General features: G+C 39.7%; 1 protein-coding gene across 1 annotated transcript in view; it reads right to left on the bottom strand.

Moving 5' to 3' along the window:
- Positions 1-19,664, bottom strand: part of CRACR2A (calcium release activated channel regulator 2A) — a 135,139-nt gene that overhangs the window by 103,406 nt on the left and 12,069 nt on the right. The window contains exons 2-4 of the mRNA XM_036760685.1: positions 13,331-13,442; positions 7,511-7,688; positions 1,468-1,614 (exon numbers count right to left, since the gene is read on the bottom strand). Of these exons, the coding sequence (XP_036616580.1) occupies positions 1,468-1,614; positions 7,511-7,688; positions 13,331-13,442 (437 nt within the window). The remainder of the gene's footprint in view (positions 1-1,467; positions 1,615-7,510; positions 7,689-13,330; positions 13,443-19,664) is intronic.

The raw sequence follows: 19,664 nt of genomic DNA, 5'->3' as shown, positions 1-19,664 counted from the left end.
AATTGTTAGCCCTATACAGTGGTTTTGGAAGTACTTAGGAAAAGCAATAATTTTCATTTTGAAACAGGAATAGTCATTTGTATATGTGTCTGCTGATACTAGAGTGAACATCCAGATAAAACTGGATCAAGATAGTATCCACATCTTTAGTTGGTTAATTTTAGTTTTCTGTCAAGTGAAAATCAAGCAAGATTTCATGCTATATGCATGTATTTCTATTTTCTATGTTTTTAATTCTTTGTTTTTTTTTAAGAAAGGATATTACTTCAAGGAGATATGCAGAAGTTGTAGCTCTTAAAAAGCATGCTTCAATAGCTGTTACAGAGATTGCAGCAGCTGTCGGTATGGAGAAGTAAAGCTTTTTAATGATCTTTCAAGCTACAATGAAATAGAATTAGCCAAAGAAGAGTATGATAGGCAGCAAAAGCAATGTCAAGAACTGAATAACTGTGACTTAGGAGAATCTAATTAATTCTCAGCAAACAATCAACAACCTTCAGAGAGACCCAACAGCTGGAAAGGGTGTTATTATTCTTCTATTATGTTGCCTCCGCTTCTTAAAGTTAGGATAGCAAGAGGACCAGGGAAAGAGGGGGGGGGAACCCACTATAAACCTTTGTTAGGAAGAAAGAAATGATTGTCATAGTCAAAACAACAGAAAGACTGGAGTATTTAAGATTTTTAAAAGTGTAAGGGATATTCAATAACATGAATCTTCATCATTAATACAGTGCTTTATACATAGTATGTGCTTAATAAACGTTTACTGATTTGAAGAACTGAATGGGACACCACCAATCTGTCTTGTCCCATATTTTGTGCAGTATGTCTATATGGCCTGATTCTACCTTATCTCCTCAGAAGACATGAGGTGTTACTTTGACTTGTTGAGTATGACTGTATGTGTGCTTCTATTTCCCTGGTTCTATCACCCCATGGAAGTGGGGACATACTAGATGATAGGAACTATTAGGAGAGGCCTTGGAGGAAGAGAAGAAAACACAAATGACCTGTGGAGGTACCGGAAGGAGGATGCTCTAAGCTGCCTCTCAAGCCCAATACCTTGGAGGCAGCCCAGGCTATGGAACAATCAACTGGGTGCTACTACCAAAAGATAGAGAGAATCTCTTTTTCTACCTGTCCCCACCAAGTCCATAAGCTCAATGTAATGCTATCTTATCTATTGTTGTTGTTTGCCCTTCAGTCCTCAAAGAGGACCAATGACATCATAAGGGTGATGTCTTGACTTTCCTATTAATTGGATTTAAGTGAGACAGAGCTAGGCAAAGTCATCAGCCTCACAGTGGTGAGACAAAAGTCAAGACAACTGGCACTGGCCCAGTTATCTTATCTACAGAATGATTTTAAAACATTCTAGGATGCCTAAATGGAAGGCACAACAGAAAGACTGATGTGTCTATTCAGATAGAGAGAAGGCACAGAAAGAAATTGAGTTTGGATACTCACTTTTTCAGGGCACATTCCAGTTCATCCTTCTCCTTCTGGGCTTCCTGGAGCTGGCAGAATATTCTGGAGAGAAGCTCCTCAAAGTTGGACAGCAAGTGGGGCTCACGCTTCTTTAGCTGCTCCCAAAGCTGTTTAACGTCACTTTCACTATTTTTTTAAAAGAAGGGAATTGAAGAATGGTGTGATTATTGGGGTGATAAGGTCAAGTCAATGAGGGATACGGAGTTATTTATGAGCCTAGCAACCAGCATCAACTATTAATTGTCCAGGGGCAGCTAGATGGCGCAGTGAATAGAGCACCGGCCCTGGAGTCAGGAGGACCTGAGTTCAAATCCGACCTCAGACACTTGACACATGTACTAGCTGTGCAACCTTGGGCAAGTCACTTAACCCCAATTGCCCTGTCAAAAAAAAAAAAAAAACAAAAACTAAAAAAAAAAACTATTAATTGTCCAGCGCACCTCAGACCACGGATTATGTGGCCAAGCCCTCTTAACACAATAGTTCCCAATATGTAAAAGATGGAGAAGGTAAGAGAGTCCAGGTGTGTGTGGAGATGAGGATTATGAAAGTTGGAAGAGAAAGCTCATCACTCCCACTCCTGGGGAAGATTAGCATCTGATATTGAAAGTTAAAGGCAAAGAGCTAGAAGAAAAAAGAAATGGCCCCTCCTTGCCCCCCCCCCCACTGGGAATTAGTGCAAAGGAGTGTGATTAACATCAGAGGAGGGAGGAAAAAAAGAAAGTTGAGACACATACAGAGAAAGGTACAAAGGTACAAATTTTAACTGTATTTATTTGTTTCCAAGAAGAATTCCATGTGGGTGGGGCAGAGGGAATCACTGAGAAGTGTCAATGTTGTAAAAAAAAAAATGTGCATCAGTAAAGCAGGAGGAAACCCTGGAGGTATCAGAAGTCCTCAAGCATGAAATTTCTGATATGGGAGGAAAAGGGTAGTTGTGCAAAATGACCAATGTGGATGACCAAGGAAATCAAAAAACAAACTTCAATTTTAAAAAAAAGACATGTAGAGAAGATGGAGGCAAGAGCAGATAATGGAGGATGAACATAAATGCATGACATGGTCTTGTACAAATAGGCTCAGAAATGTGCTAAAGTTGGCAAAGAAAACTAAGAATGACAAAAGTTTTTAAGCTCTATGGCTGGGAGTTAACCTCTATGGAAGAAGAGATTGGCTTACTGCTAAGGAAAGAAGGACAATGATAAAAGGAAAACAGAAAAAAGGGATAAGACAGAAATACTTTTTTTGTTCTGTTCTCTCTGACAAGGTGAATGATGTTAGGATTGGAAAGGCCAGAATAAAAATGGTAATAGGAAACATCTATCTATTCTTGAGGAGCTCAAGCTACCAAACAAAGTTCATTCCTGGTTTTCTCGTTGGTGATGTAAAATATTTCTATTATTTCTCTCCCAGGGCCTTTATAGTCCAAAAATATACATGAAAGATCTATAATTTGTCAACTGTAGGAACTCTCCACCAATACATATGTTACATATCTCAATGTGACTATGTGTTATTAATTAGCTAGGGTACCTCAACCTTCATGGTAAGAAATGTTTTGCCCATGGTTCCACTGAAGCCTTCTGTCTCCCATGTGACATAGATCTTCCACACAACTTACAGGTACTTTCCCCTAATTATGCTTACATATATTGGGTCCATTAGCTTTCTTCTCAGCACTTTCTTTTTCCCCTTTGAAGACTGTGGAGAGAGTTGAGTGGCAGGGAAGATGATTAGAGAATCCTGCCTCTAAAGAGGCTTTCATTCTAGTCTGGGTGCTAGAATTCGTTTGAGTAGGTCAGTGGAAATTCAGTCTCACCAGCTTTTGTACAAGTTGGGGGCACCTATCTCCATATGCTGCCTTAATTCTCATACTATGCATATTCTGTGATGGGAGTCCATTCTAAAGCAGTAGTTCTCAGCCTGGGGTCCATGAATTTGTTTTTTGTTTTTTCAATATTTTGATAATTGTATTTTGAGATAGCTGTTTTCCTTTTTAATCTCATGTATCTTATTTTATGCATTTAAAAACACTATTCTGAGAAAGGGCCCATAGGTTTTACCAGACTACCACAAGGGTCCATGATACATAAATGTTTAAGAAGCTCTGCCATAAGGGGACCTCAAACTCTCACAGGATCTGTACCCATGGGCTCCAAATTCTCAACTTGCCTAGGCCATTCAAACTTGTCCCTCCATTCATATACTCTGATTCAATGATGGTTCCCCTTAGTCTGAATAGCCATGCTACTCACCAATCACTCTCTCGTCCTAACCCTAACTCATATCACAAATCACTCTAAATCCAACACATACCATTCTCTGTGTTCCTCACACTCCACTCCAGACGCACTCCATCACAAGCCCCCTGGGGTGAGCCTCCAAACATACCTGCTCCAATAAGCATCAGCAGAATATTCTCAAGCCCCTTTATATGCCTGTGATTAATTAATTACCACAAATAACTGCAGGCAAGTTTCAACTAAGGTATATTGCTGTTGCCCCTTCAGCATCAATCATGCCACACCATAAGCCTGTTTTCCTATGCATTCATTCATTAAGTACCTACTATGTGCAATATTAACCAGTAGTCAGAAAGACAAATAAATGACACAGTAGCTGTCCTCAAGGAAATAAGACACATAAAGAGATATGTAAGATGAATTAGGATATGAAAAGCACAGGATGATACGAAATTAGATGAAAGAGCAATAACTAGCTATTTAGGGAAAGGGAGAAATAAAGACACCATCACGGAGAAGATAGAATTGGAGCTGATTTTGATGGAAATGGAGATAGCTAGTCACCAATATCTATGGATTGACCTTTCATTGACCTTCCCTATAGCTTTCTCTTATCTGAGACAAAACCTTTGGGTGATGTTTTTCTCCCAGTCCTCTGGCATCAGGACCCAGAGGGACACTTCATGATTTCTACCTTGCAAGTGTACAAGAGGCAACTACCAGGGCCGCTTGGGAATGTTTCTTCTTTCCAAGAAAACCTCTGTATCTATTCTTTCCCCCAGTAGGGTGATGAATGAGGGATGCGGTGTAATCGATCTGTGAAAGCAAGAAGGCAGAAGCTATTTCCATTAACCCTAATGGAAGCATCAACTTCTATTCCATTTTGAAGGTGCTTGTAGGTAACTTGTTTAAAAAAAAACTTAGATACCTGAGTCACTGTATCCTAAAATGGCCCTTATACCATATCTGCAGAGCTTAATGAGTTCATAGGATAGATAACAAGAGAGTCAGGTGAGATATTTTTGTGGCAGAGCAATCTAACTCTAGGGAGTCTGGTTACCTGGGTGGGTCATTCCTATGCATCTCTGCTTGTGTACCATTATGTTTATTGTGTGTACCCCTAAGGAAAGGCAAGTCATAACTATAAGCTGCTCGAGGTATTAAGGTCATAGAATCCAGCAAAAAGGCTGGGCAATGCGTGCTCTGTTGCAAGACCAACACAGAACTAATCTGTCACAAGCTGTGCCCAAGGGTAGCCTCCTCCCTATTCTCTGAGGTGTTTCTGTGCCAGAGGTTAAAGTATCCTCTCGGGAGAAGTCTTCAAGGATAAGCAATGCTCTCTCACTAGGATTTGGCCCTGTTTTTGCTAAGAAGCCGATGCAGGTGACAAATTTTCTGAATGCTCCCTCCCTGTGGCTGCCAGCTGCTATCTTATTCTAAGACCCATCCATTCTTGCAACTGAACTGTTGCTGCAACAACCCCCCCCCATAAAATTCTCTTGGAGAATTCTGCTCATCATGTGGTGCACAGTTTCACTGGCCTCTCTTGACCCTGGTACAATCCTGCAAGTCATCTTCTAAAGATCATTAAGCCACAAACACTCTATCTGGGCTGACAGACTGTGTTTGAGTCCCACTGATATGCCCCCCCCACATCTCCCCCAATCTAACCATCTGCATCTCCATCTACTATTACCCTTTTCCCCAAGCTCTGAGAGTGTCAGCCCTTATCTTCAGGGTCCTCCCACTTAGACAAGATACTGAACCTGATTCCAGTAGATAGAAGACCTAAGAACAATAAAAAGATAAAGGTTATATGCAATTTATTTTAGGGCAAGACCAGTTTCTATTAGTCTCAATCTAATTAGTTTTTTAAGAGCCAGTGTTTAATTTCATTTTTTTTCTAGATCAAGAGGACTTTATGGAAGAAACAGGGTATGTCTAGGGGTGTGTGTTTGGTTTGAAAGCCTGATTGCCTAAAAAGATTAGTCTATCAGCTGATAAATAACCGATATAAATAAAAAAGATATAAACAACCAGTTTATAGATTATGCCTACCCTGATTTCCTGCCTCAGTATGCTATGTAAAGGGTCCAGGTTTGTCACACTGCTATTTTCTAGTTAAATGACCCTGGACAAGTCAATTCTCTGAGCTTCAATTTCTTCATCCATCATTAGAAAATTTTCTTAAATGTTTACTTTGATTTTTAATCCATTTAAATTATTATCAAACATGCCAGACAACAAACCTGAGTGCTTTGCTGTGATTACTGAATGCACAGAGAGATAAAGAAAGAGGAGATCCTATTTCTTAAAGACATGGGAGACTTTTTTTTCCCTCAGAAAAGCTGGGCCAGGTGCAGTTACACAGAAAATACTATGGGCTTCACATGTACATTGCAGAAGTACTGGAGACCAGTGTACGAGGATATTGTCTCAGGACAATGAGGACTGTGAGGAAAAAAAAGAGACTGAAAAAAATGCTTCATGCTGACAGACAGCATCTCTTGTGGCTACTTTGAGTGTGGCCAAGTGTGAAAGGAAAGCCTGGTCCCAGGGGATGAGGAGGGAGGAAAGCAGAAAGGAGAAAGAGGACTTCAGGCAGGTACTATTCGTCTGAGCTGAAAACATGGCTATATGTAGTGTTTAGAAATTAGAGCCAATGGTTGTGAAACTGATAGAATAATAGGCCCTGAGAAAGGAAGAGTTTGGGAAAGGTGAAGAGTATATGCAGGCTGGAACCCATGTTGGCTTCTGTCCATACCACTTGAAACCAGGATAGCTGCCTCTGAATGGTAACTACTATCTGGAATAGGTTGACCTTAGGTAACATCTCCTTTGTGTGTGATCTTTGGTCTAGATTCCTCCCCGCAATGAAGAAAGTTTCATCTTCAAAAAAAGTGCTGACTTTGTTTAGGTTGTTATATACCATGACAAGGGAACCTAAGTGGAATGGCTGCTGCTGCTTGGGGTCATCTTGCATTTCTATCTCTCTATATAGTTGAATAAAAACTATGCAAGCAAAACCAACCTCAAGAAGGCTGTATTTCTCAAATGATGGGGACCCCAATAAATTCTTACCAAAAATGAAAGGGAATGGACAAGATCTTTTTTTTCTGTGAATTAGTAAAAAAGAGGCATAGATGAGTCACCACAAGGGGGAAGTAAAAAGGGAGGGTTTCTGTACCAATGGACACATGGAATCAGGAAAAAGATGGAGGTAGCAGCTAGGTGATGTAATAGATAAGAGTGCTGGGCCTGGAGTCAAGAAGACTTGAGTTCAAATGTGACCTCAGATACTTCCTAGCTGTGTGACCCTGGGCAAATCATTTAAACTCTGTTTGCCACAGTTTCCTCAACTGTAAAATGAGATATTAATAGCACCTGCCTCCCAAGGTTGTTTTGAGGATTAAATGAGAGAATATTTGTAAAATGCACTTAGTACATCATATGGCACATAGTAGGCATCATACTGTTCAATCCCTTTCCTACTTTCCCTAATAGAAAGAATATTAGCTTTTGAACTGGAGAACCTGGGTTTGAATCTCAGCTTTACTGCCTGAGGTCTGCATGACCGTGGACAAGCCTGAATGGGTTTCACCTTTCTCCTCTATAAGATAAAGAAAGGTGGAATGGACCATTTCTATGTGCCTTTTCAACCTTAAATCCTGTTATTCAATGAGAAGGTCAAGGTAGATGGAGAAGTTTTCTTCCAGGCCAGGTCCCAACACCAATGATATAGGGACCCAAAGTGGATGCCACTGCCTCAGAGGACTTACTCTTCTAAAATTTTCTGTGCTCCAAGTTTATCCATCAGTATGTGGAACTGAATGTCTTCCTCATCTTCATTCCTGTTGTCAATCACCTCTTCGCCCCTAGACTGATAGATTTTCTCCTCCTGGGGCTGAGCCCTCTGTTCATCAGAGTCATAGTTATCTTGGCTAAAGAAGAAATGACCTAGGGATCAAAGTGAATAGAACAATTTAATAACTGTAAGGGAGGGAGTTTCTCCTTCCTCTTCATCTCAGTTGATGGTTAATTGACTGTAGAAATGTGTCTATACCCTTTTTCTTGTTAAGAAGTACAAACATCTCTTCAATTCATTCAAGATAGAAATAACTCAATTGGAGAACAAGTTAGCCATGCTTCTAAGTGGAGACATAAAATGGGAGCTGCTTGTGAAAGAAACCTGGGGAGGCAATTTCTCTATTCCCCTGTCCTCCCTCCCAATATCAGCCATATAGCTTCAAAGATGAGTTACTGGACAAGTAGGAGAGATTGCACCCAGGAGGGAACAGAAGCACACACCATAGATATACATGGAGACAGAGACAATCAAGAAGCTAGCCTCTGGCAGCAGATAAGAGAGTGAGACTATGGAGGGGAGTTGACAATGAGAACCTGACTGAGGAACCCACCCAACAAAGATGCTGTACCCAAGGAAAGCTGCATGAAGATTTGTATAAAGAGAGAAGGGACTTCCAGGCTGTGCAGTACCAGGAGTTGTGAGTGGCTTATGTCACACATGTAAAATATATGTGCCTCACTGCATTTATGCTCTCAAGCTTGAACCCACTCCTTCCATGGATGCTATGTGTATTTGCTCCCCACATTTGTGCGGGAAATGTTTTGTAATTACAATTATTGCTCTATCTTTTGAGTAAATGACTTTGCTAAGAGGTATTTATGTCTACAGGCTGATTGATAACTATATATAGTGTTAAGCATACAGTTCTACAGGTTTATTGTACATTGAAATCAAAATAGATGCCACCCTTAGGGGATTCAGCCCACAAGTGTGAGTGTAAGTTGAGGGAGTAATCCTGAGGGGGTGCTACATAATAATTCACCTCCAGAGAGCTTCCAATTTGTCTAGCTCCCAGTAATCCTTTGTAGGCTGGAGTAGGAATAAAAGATTATATCAGTCAGACTTTAAGTACCACATTTCAAATGTTTTGTCCTTTCTTCTCTTTATTATTTCTATCTGAAAGACATTTTTTTTTCTACAGTGGAGATACAATGCATTCCAATAAGAATAAGAATAGCAGCGTCTCACATATATGTAACACTTTGAGGTTCCAAGAAGTGTTATGAGGAAAACCTCAGAACAATCCTGTGAAGTAGATAAAACAAGTGTTAACATCACCACTTAGAAGATACTGAGGAAGCTTTTAGATATTAAGTACCCTGCCCACATTCCCACAACTAGGAACTATCTGTCAGAGCTTGGAACCACAAAATCACGTATTAGAGTCAGAAGAAACCTTAGAGGTTATCTAGTCTTGGTTTTGCCCAAACAAAAAGCCCTCTATAATATGCTTGACAAATGGTCAACCTATTTGGCTAAAGAATTGCAGTGAAGGGGAATGTACTACTGATTGAGGAAGAGCTTTTGGAGAGCCCCAACAGCCTGCTCTTGTTTGAAACTACATCTTCCAATTCGAGGCCATTACTCCTTTTTGAAAAAACTCCATTTTATTTTAACTTCCAAATTCTCTCCCTCCCCCTGCTTCTCTCTCATCTACTGAAAAGGCAAGAAAAACAGGACCCATTACAAATATGTATAGTCATGCAAAACAAATTTCCAACTTAGCCATGTCAAAAAAAATGAAAGAAAGAAAAAAAGAAAACACGCTTCAATCAACATTGTGAGTCTGTCACTTCTCTAACTGGAGATGGATGGCATGTTTCATCATGAGTCCTTTGGCATTTTGATTGTGTTGATCAGAGTTACTAACTCTTTCAAAGCTGATTATCTTTATGATGTTGTTGTTACTATATAAATTGTTCTCTTAGTTCTGTTCACTTCACTTTGCATCATTTCATACAAGTCTTTCTAGGTTTTTCTGAAACCATGCCTTTCATCATTTCTTATAGCACAACAGTATTCTATTGTATCCATATATACCACAACTTGTTCAGCCATCCCCCAATCGATAAGCATCTCCTTGGTTTCCAATGTTTTGCCACACCAAAAACAACTACAAATAGTTTTGCACATGAGTCCTTTTCCCCTTTCTTTGTTTTCTTTAGGATATATACCTAATAGCAGTATCACAAGGTCAAAGGGTATGAGCAACTTAATATATTTTGGGGCATAGTTCCAAATTGCTTTCTAGAATTGTCAGAGTAGTTCACAGCTCAACCAATAGTATATATTAATGCATCTGTTTTCCCATAGCTCCTCCAGCATTGGTCACTTTCCTTTAGTGTTATCTTAGCCAATCAGATGAACGTGAGGTGGTACATCTCAGAGTTTTATGAAATTTGCATTTCTCTAATTATTAGTGATTTAGAGCATGTTTTCATATGACTATTGATGGTCCAAATTTCTTCCCCTCTGAAAATTGTCTATTCGTATCATTTGATCATTGTCATATGGGGATTGAGAGTCTATTATTCCTAACACATGTGTATTATTCCTAATGCACATTATTCCTAATACATACACCTGCCCTCGCAGAGATTATAATATAGTATAGGAAATAAGACATGTCAATGATAATATATATTAATTCTGTCCATTATACAAGGCAGAATGTGGGATTATGGTAAGAAAGGTATAAGGTGCTATGTAGCTGTTTAAGAGAGAATAATAATAATATTAATAATAATAATGATGATGATAATGATAAACATGTATATAGTACCTACTACGTGAAAGGCACTGTGCTAAGTAAGCCCTTTATAAATATTATATCATTTGATCCTCACAACAACCCTGGGAGGTAGAGCCCATTATTATCCCTATTTTACACATAAGGCAACTAAGGGAAACTGAAGTTAAATGACTTGCCCAGGGTTCCACAGTAAGTATCTGAAGCTGGATTTTAATTCAGGACTTACTAACTCCAGAAGTAGCACTGCCAACTGGCTGCCCCAACACTTGCTTTTGCTCTTGTCCCATGAACTTTGGGGCAGCGAAAAGAATTCTGGCCTGGCAGTGAGGAGGTCTGGGTTCCAAGCTCTATCTTGACACTGACTATTTAACTTTGGACAAATTATTCAGCCTCTCTAGGCTTCAGTTTCTTCCCCTCCAAATCGAGGGACATAAACACATTATGTCTAAGGTTCTTCCTAGCGTTTAACATCCCATGACTCTTGAAGTAAGTATATTCAATTATATATGGTGAGGTGATCACTCCTATATATTCTGCCCAATGGTCTGGAATCACAGGAACTTGCCCATCCTGTTTGGTAAACATTGTACCATTCTGTCTTTTGTGGATTTTCTGTGCATTTAAGTCCCTCACTGTAAGAATCCCTTAACCACACAAATCCACTAGAAATCACTCCAATCTTTCTTTCATGGTCTTGGATCTAAAAAACAACTGTCCTTTGACAGTGTGTTTTTACAATAACAGTAACAAAGAAGTGGACTTAAAATCAGGAGGCCTATACTCAATTTGACACTATTAACTCCAAGGCCATGGGCAAATCATTTAACTTTTATGAGACTCAGTTTTTTCATCTGTAAAACAGCAATGATAAAATTTGTACTGCTCACTTCATAAGGTTGAGAGGAAGATGTCTCATCAACTTGAAAGTGTGGTGTTAACTAAATGTACTATTGTTAGGTTATAACATGATGGTTGTTGTTCAGTCACATACAACTTTTTGTGACCCCATTTGGGGTTTCTTGGCATAGATACTAGAGTGGTTTGCCATTTTCCTCTCCAACTCAATTTGCAGATGAGGAAACTGAGGCAAACAGGGTTAGGTGACTTGCCCAGGGTCACATGGCTAACAAGTGTCCAAGGCTACATTTGAACTCAGATCTTTCTGACTGCAACTTGGTGCTCTTGGTGCAGTGTATACAGTGCTGGGCCTGGAGGTGGGAATTCTCATCTTCTTAAGTTCAAATCTGGCCTCAGACATGTACTAGTTGTGTGACCCTGGGCAAGTCACTTGACCCTGTTTGCCTCAGTTTCCTCATCTGTGAAATGAGCTGGAGAAGGGAGTGGTAAACCACTCTGGTATCTTTGCCAAGAAAACTTCAAATGGGGTCACAAAGAATCGGACATGAATGAAATAACTGAATGACAACAAAACATGATAGTATCATTTCCTAAGCATGAGTCTCCATTGTCAGCTAGAGTCCAGGGGGAGTGAACTGTCTACCTTGCCCATTCTCCATTGTCTCAAATAAAGGAAAGCAGTGGGACATGGACCCATCAATCACAATCTCAGAACTGTTGAGGACCCCACGGGCCATCTAGTTTGAACTCATACCCTCTACACTGTCCCAAACACATGGTTATAAAATCTTTATTTAAACACCTCTAATGAGGAGGCACTTACTCCTCCAGAAGCCCAGTCTGCCCAGAGCAATTTTAATTGTTAGGAAGTTCTACCTTTACACCTAACTCCCTCAACATCCATTCATCACTGCTCTTAGTTCTGTTCTCTAGGACCAAACAGAACAAACCTAAACCCCCTTCCACATAACAGCAGAGACTTGAAGACAGATACTAGGTCTCCTATAAGCTTTTCTTCCAGCTATTTCTATTTATTTCCATTTCCTTCAAACATTTATCCTATGAACCTGAGGCCATTTGCTTTTCTTGTCATTCTCTAGATATGCTACCAGTGTCTTTCGTAGAATATGGCTCCCTGAATGAATACTCTCCCAGACCTGGGCACAGTGCTACAGGTCTGGCCTGAGCAGATAAGAATACATACAGCAGAACTATTCCTTTCCTAGACCTTGCCTCTAATCATTCTGTCTAAGATTACTTCAGGGTTTTTTTGGCTGCCACGTCATATTGTTGATTCAAATTAAACTTGAAATCTACTTAATTCCTCAGATCTTTTTCATACAAAGTATTATCTAGCCACATTTCTTCCATCCTCTATGTGTGCAGTAGATGACTTTTAAATACAAGTATGTCTTTCTTATCTCCACCTTCTACTTCCTTCAAGTTCCAGTTTAAATCTCACCTTCTACAGGAAGCCTTTCCTGATGCCCCTTAATTCTAGTGCCTTCCTTCTGTTAATCCTGTCCAATGTTTATGGCATATGTCTTGTTTCTACATAGTTGTTTACATGTTGTCTCTCACCTTGGACTGTGGGCTCCTGGAAAGCAGGAAATGTCTTTTGCCTTTCTTTGTATCTTTAGCACTTAGAAAAGTACCTAGCATATAGTATGTGCTTAATAAATGTTTATTGACTGACTGACATGAATACCTATTAAATTTGTTCCATGCTTCTAGACTGTTGAGTTCCTTTGGAATCCTTACTTTGTAATGTAATAGGTTGGCTATTCCTCCTAGTTTGGTGCCATCTTTAGTTTTGATAATCATACCATCCATGTGCTGGGAGTTCAGCTGGGTGACTAGGCTCTAATGGGAAGATTTCATGGAGGAGGTGGCAACGCAGTGGGCCCTTGAAGGATGGGTAGCATTGAACAAGCAAGAAGAACAAGAAAAGTGAAGGGGCCCAAAGAAACCACAACCCTGGTCCATGAACCCCTGAGTCACCAGGCAGGAATATGAGTCAAGATGAATTATTCTTCACCTTCATTAAACTCTCATTCTTCCCTCACGTTGGGAGAATCTAGAAGCTGCAGATATATGACCACATGGGAAGTGGGGACTCACTGAATCCAGTGGTGAACTCCTCTGGAGTCAGGAAGCCATTGCCATCGGCATCCAGGGTATCAAACACATCCTCCAGATCCTCCAAGCTGAGAGGCAATTCTTTGTGAAGCCGCTGAAAGCAATGAAAATGGTGTTTGTTACGGGGGGCTGACTAGGGAGGGATCTAAGTGTCTACTATCAATTGGCCTAAACTTTAGCTGATTTCATCTCACATGCCAGAAGCTGTTTCCTTCCTAGAGATAGTTAGACCTCTAGTGATTTTTGCCTTTCTTTTATATCCCTAGCACTTAGCCCCATGCCTGGCACTAGCATAAATGCCTGAAATTTATAGTGAACTGATAATTAGAGCCAGAAAAAGCCATGTCTCAATCTAAACCCCTCATTGTGATGATGAAAACCTCGAGTCTGGAGAAGTGAATAATGTGTACAAGGTTACATAGCTAGTCAGGGAAAGAGCTGGGACTCCAACCCTTCTGGTATCTTGATTCTCACTGCATTGTTCTTTCTGAACTCCACACTTGAAGGTCAGTTCTTCTTGGAAGACGTTTTTGATGAAGCTTCTGGCTCTTCCTCATGCCCTAATGATGGCTTTTGCTTTAGAAGTAGCATGAAAAACAACATCAGTCTTTTAGGATAAGAAAAGGGAAGTATGCCAGCCATGTAACAAGACTGACAGACAAAATAGGGGGAACCTAGCTGCTACACAGGTGGCTCTAACATATCCAAAGAACCATAAAGAGCAACTCCAGTACACTGGATGGATCCTCTCTTGGGGATTTTTAAAAAAAGATGTGGACAAGAATAACATAGCATGAAAAGACATAGATTAGCTGCCATCTGGACTGGTGGAGTGGGTACCCACACTCATGAAATCACGGAACCTCCTAAGAATATAGATACAAAAAGGCAAGGTCATTTACTGGAGGGGAGGTGGTAGGCTTATAAGTTGTGAGCAGAGTAGAAAAGCTTTTTTATAGTTGAGAGGGCAAATGTAATAGGAAATAAATAAAAGGATTGTTATGCAGAGCTTGGGGCCTGGGTGAGAGCAGCACAAATTTATAGTGGACCAACCAATCATTATAGCTTAATGACTTCTAGCAGCTTTTAGGTGTTTCAGAGTAATTCTGGAAAAATAGGTGAAAGGTTTGGGGCTTGGTAGTATGGAAATTGTTCGGGAAAGAACAATGTTTAAATGGCTGATAGTGGGTCAAGACTGGATAGCAAGGGAAGTAAAGCTCAAATAGAAGTGATGAACTAAGAGAATGAGGAATTTAACCACCAGATGGTATTGCTAGTCAGTAACATGATTTTACTCATCCACAAGGACTAAGTCCTGGGAAGTCCCAAATTCTACCAGCTTCTAACAGGATTTCTTCATCCTTGGTCCATGAAATAGATGGATTTCAGGGGGTTCTTGAACTTACATCTTTATTTTCACTAACAGTGAACTTAAACTTAGCATTTCCTTCTATTATGAATGTAGGCAAAAAACATTTCAAGAAAATGTCCTTGGTCTCCACCAGACTAGCAAATGGGTCCAGGACAAAAAGATTCAGAAGCCCTGTTCTGGAAGGAGTCCTAAGAGAGAACCAGAATTACAGATTTAGATTTCTGAGCTGGTCTAGTTCAAATGACTTGCCCAAGGTTACATGGGTAAGTGCAGTAGCTGGGATTAAAACAAGGTCTTCTAACTCCAAATCTAGTGTTTATTATGGGGGCAGCTAGGTGGCACAGGGAATAGAGTGCTAGGCCTGAATTCAGGAAGACTCATCTTCTTGAGTTCAAATCTGGCCTTTTACCAACTTTTATTACAGACACTTACCCACTGTGTGACCCTGGGCAAGTCACTTAACCATATTTGCTTTAGTTCCTCGTCCATAAAATAAGCTGAAAAAGGAAACGGCAAACCACTACAATACCTTTGCAAAGAAAACTCCAAATGGGGTCACAAAGCATCAGACATGACTGAAACAACTGAGCAATAACAGTAACAGTGGAACTGTGGGGTACAGGCAAAAGTAGCCAGACACAAATTGCTGTCTTGACTTCCTTCTTAGCTTTCTGTTTTCCAACTTGCCCATCTCCCCTCCCCATGATGAGAAAGCTCCAGAGATTGGCCAAAAGGGAAAGAGCTAAAAGCTAGAAGGATGGACACTGGAATATTTGCATTTGGATGGCTGTGGAAGCCTGGCCATGGAGGAACAAACAAAGATTTGGCCCAGTGCTTCTGTTTGGCTGCCAGCTCCTGTCCAAATCGTTGGAATCTCTTCAGGTGGGGCCTAGCTGAAGGAACAGAGAGAAAAGGAGCAGAGGCCCTGACTTGCTGCCTGATTTTCTTATTGGCCCCAAGCAGAATTGTGTAGATTTGCACAGCCATAACAGAAGCCATTGACCAGGCAATTTAGAGAAGTGGAAAGAGAATTGGGTTTTGAGTCAGGTATCCTGGGTTTTAATACTGCCATTAAATAGCGGGATGACCCTGGGCAAGTCACTTGACATGAGCTAAGGAGTTGTACCAGATGATTTCTAAGGTTCCCTCTGGCTCTCAGTCCCATGAAACCATTATATCTATGAATCTATCAGTCTTCAAGGGGGTTCAAACAAGGTTGGTGTTATAAAAGTCTCCTGTCTGTTTGGAAGAGGAATTTCTTCCCACAAAGTTCTTGACCCAAACCCATCCCTCACCCAAAGGTAGAGGGGAAACCTATCCTTGTTCCACAGATACTGAAAGTGACTTATGATGAGATAGAGGGAGAGGCTATGATGCTGCAAGAAAAAGGGGCAATACTTGTTTTGTGATACCCATCTGAATAATAAAGCAAAAAGAGCTAGCAGGTGTGAAAGTCCATAAAACAACATGCAAGAGCACTTGGCAATATCCTGTGGCAATCTTCTAGCAGATCAACCATTAAATTTAATTTGGCAGGTAGCTACATTAGGAGAGACTGTGATGCACAGCAGAATGGGAAGATGGGCTGATGGGGAAGCCGTTTGGAAGAATTAAATTAAATATGAATGTTCTTTAAAAGAGGGAGAGAAGGACAAGGGAGAAGCAGAGATTGTAGGCATGCATCTGTTTAGCATCCAGAAGAATTTCTGACTTTATCTATAATCCATAAACCATCTGTCTTAAAAACCATGTCGGAGTGTGAGTAGAAGATATTTAGAAAAGGGAGAGGCTTTATTTTGCAAGTGAGAAATTTATTAGCTCCCTTTAAACCAAATATCACTGTGTTAGAGATAGAGTATACAACTCAACTCAGGTTCTACCCCACCCCTCCTTATAGACCTTTCTGGGATAACTCTAATAGTCCCCACCCACACCTTTTTTTTTGCTTTGATTCTTCTCTAAACTTTATCTCCAACATCATGATATACACCTAGAGTATTCTGGCTGGAAGGAAATCCAGAGGTGATTGAGTCCATTTTCCTACTTTCAGGAACATAAGTATTTAAGCCATCACACCTACATTAGTCTAAAGCTCACCAGGAAAGGGGTCTGTGCCCTTGCTGTCACTCACTCCATTATTTTCAAATACTGACTCTCACAAATCTCCCCAAATTTCTTAATCCAAATCTTTTTTTGCTATATCTTAAGTTTATTTCCAGCTTCTTTCATCAGTAGAGATGAATGCCAGATGTACCTTATCACCCACATGATACTTCTTAATATACCTGCAAATTATTTTTGAGTGTCCCTTTAATGTTCTCTTTAGGTTAAATTATTCTTTTTTTTCAGTTTTTATTGATAATTGTCTCCATTCAAAAAGTCACAAGGGCATGGCTTACAAAGTGATACTTCAAGACATTCCTCTGCTAAATAAGTTGAAGTGGTTCCCTGTTTCTTCTTGGATAAAACACAAACTCCTATGTTTGGCCTTAAAAATCCTTCCAAGTCCAACTCAGCCAACTTTTCCAGGCTTGCTATATGTTACTCCTCCTCATATACTCTTCAGTCCAGCCAAAGGGGCTTTTTTCTCCCTTCCTCGCATACAATACCTCTGTGTTTTTGTACAGGCTGTCCTCCACATCCAGAATGAAATCCCTGCTCACTTCAGTTCCTGGCTTCTTTTAAAGTTCAGTTTAAATGTCGCCTCCTAAGGCCATGAGAGCCTTTCCCTCTCTCCCTCAAGTTGTTAGTGCTTCTCTCCAGAAAATTATCTGGCACTTACTTTGTATATCCACATATATCCATGTTGTTTCCCTTAATAGGATGTAAATAATCTTGTTCAGGGCTGGGGCTGTTTCATTTTAGTCTCCAAATCCCTATAACAGAGTGTTTGGCACAAAGTAGATGTTTAATAAATGCTTATTGATTCCATAGATGTCCAGTCTTGGGGGCAGAAAGGTCTGGGGGTGCCACACGCATCTTCCCCCACCCCAATGAAAACACAGGACAAGGAGAACAAACCACGATAGATGCTAGAACAGAAGCTAGGAATACAAAAATCAGAAAGGAATAAACAAAACAAAACAGCATTTCAAGGAGATTGTGTTTAAAGGGTCTATTTTTTGTTTTAAAAAAAAAGAAAAAAAAACCTTTAATCTCCACCTTTATTATCTCACAACTATCATCCTTCTAAGGAAATACAAAACCACATATTACCTGCCTGCCCCCCCAGCCTCACAATATTCCCTAGGTATTCAGTGTGTGTGTGAGTATATAAATAGATATATACACACATACATATATATGTATATATACATATATATATATATATTATGTGTACACATCCCGATAGATAGATAGATAGATAGATAGATAGATAGATAGTCTGTGGAGGGTCAATATGTATACTTCTTAACTAATGGGGGTAATCAGGAAGGAGGGCGTAGATAGTATTTCACTTTGTAATTGGGAGACAATAAATCTTTGTATACGTGGAAATACCAGATTTCCAAATCAAGGCTTTACCTGTTAGGTCAATGGCTCTCAAACTCATCCATCTGGCATTACCCCAATCATCATGCCATTCATGTTCTCCCCTGCTTATTCCCCTTCCCCCCAAGAAAGATAAAAACTTCCTTAAATAAGGCCTACGATTTGTCCCTAGGGTACTACCACCAACTAACAACTTAGGCTTCATTCTCAGGAATTGAGATCTAAGAAGCAAACATATCTGTTTGTTGTCATTTAGTCGTTTTTCAGTCATGTCAGACTCTTTGTGACCCCATTGGGGGTTTTCTTGGCAAAGATACTGGAGTGGTTTATGATTTCCTTTTCCAGCTCATTTTACGAATGAGGAACTGAGGCAAACATAGTTAAGTGACTTGCTAATATGTGTTCGAAGCCAGATCTGAACTCAAGAAGATGAGACTTCCTGATTCCAGGCCTGGCACTCTATCCCCTGTGCCACATAGCTGCCCAGCAATGACAGGAAGATGATTCGTTCCTTTCATGCATCTAATAATCTGCCATCACTATAAAACGGTTCTTTGGAGTTTGGTGAGTTACAGCGTCTACGAATCCCTTAGAAATCACCATAATACTTTCGTTCTGATCTTGGCTGTATTTGTTTTATTTGTACAAAACCTTTTTTTAATTTAATGTAATTGAAATTATCCATTTTACACCTAACTTTGCTCTTTCTTGTTTATTCATAAATTGTTCACCTGTACATAAGTCTGATAAGTAATATGTTCTATGTTCTTCTAATTTTCTTGTAAAATCTCTATATCTAGGTCATGTATCCAAATTTTTAAAGATTGTTTATCAGATAAAGGTCTCATATCTAAAATATATAAAGAACTTTGTCAAATCTATAAGAATACGAGTCATTCCCCAATTGACAAATGGTCAAAGGATACGAACAGGGCAGTTTTCCGATGAAGAAATCAAAACAATTTATAGTCATATAAAAATGCTCTAAATCATTATTGATTAGAGAAATGTAGATTAAAATAACCTTGAGATATCATTTTACACCTACCCAATTGGCTTAAAGGGGAAAGTGACTAATATTGGAGAGGATATAGGAAGTTCGAGGGGACATCTACATGGATAGTAGAATTCCTTACTATAGGGGCAAGTCCTGTGGAATTGAGAAAGATGGTGAACCAGGTGCTGAACTCCTTGAGAAAGGAGAGAGAATGAGCTGGAGGGTATATTACATGTGTATGTGTATGTGTGCATGGATATATTAGAGCTATCATAAGTTTTACAAAATTTTAATTTTGTGGACTTCAAAAGAGGAAAGGCTACTAAGTATTTAGATGCTATGTTACTTGATACACATATCTGCAGATATCTATACACACATATATGCATATATATACACATACACACATATATAACTGATATTGTTTTATTGTCTATTTTGCCTTTAAGCATCAT

This window comes from Trichosurus vulpecula, chromosome 5, assembly GCF_011100635.1.
Source record: "Trichosurus vulpecula isolate mTriVul1 chromosome 5, mTriVul1.pri, whole genome shotgun sequence".
Lineage (NCBI taxonomy): Eukaryota > Metazoa > Chordata > Mammalia > Diprotodontia > Phalangeridae > Trichosurus > Trichosurus vulpecula.
The sequence above is the reverse complement of the archived record's forward strand: the minus strand, read 5'-3'. Positions and strand labels throughout refer to the sequence as shown.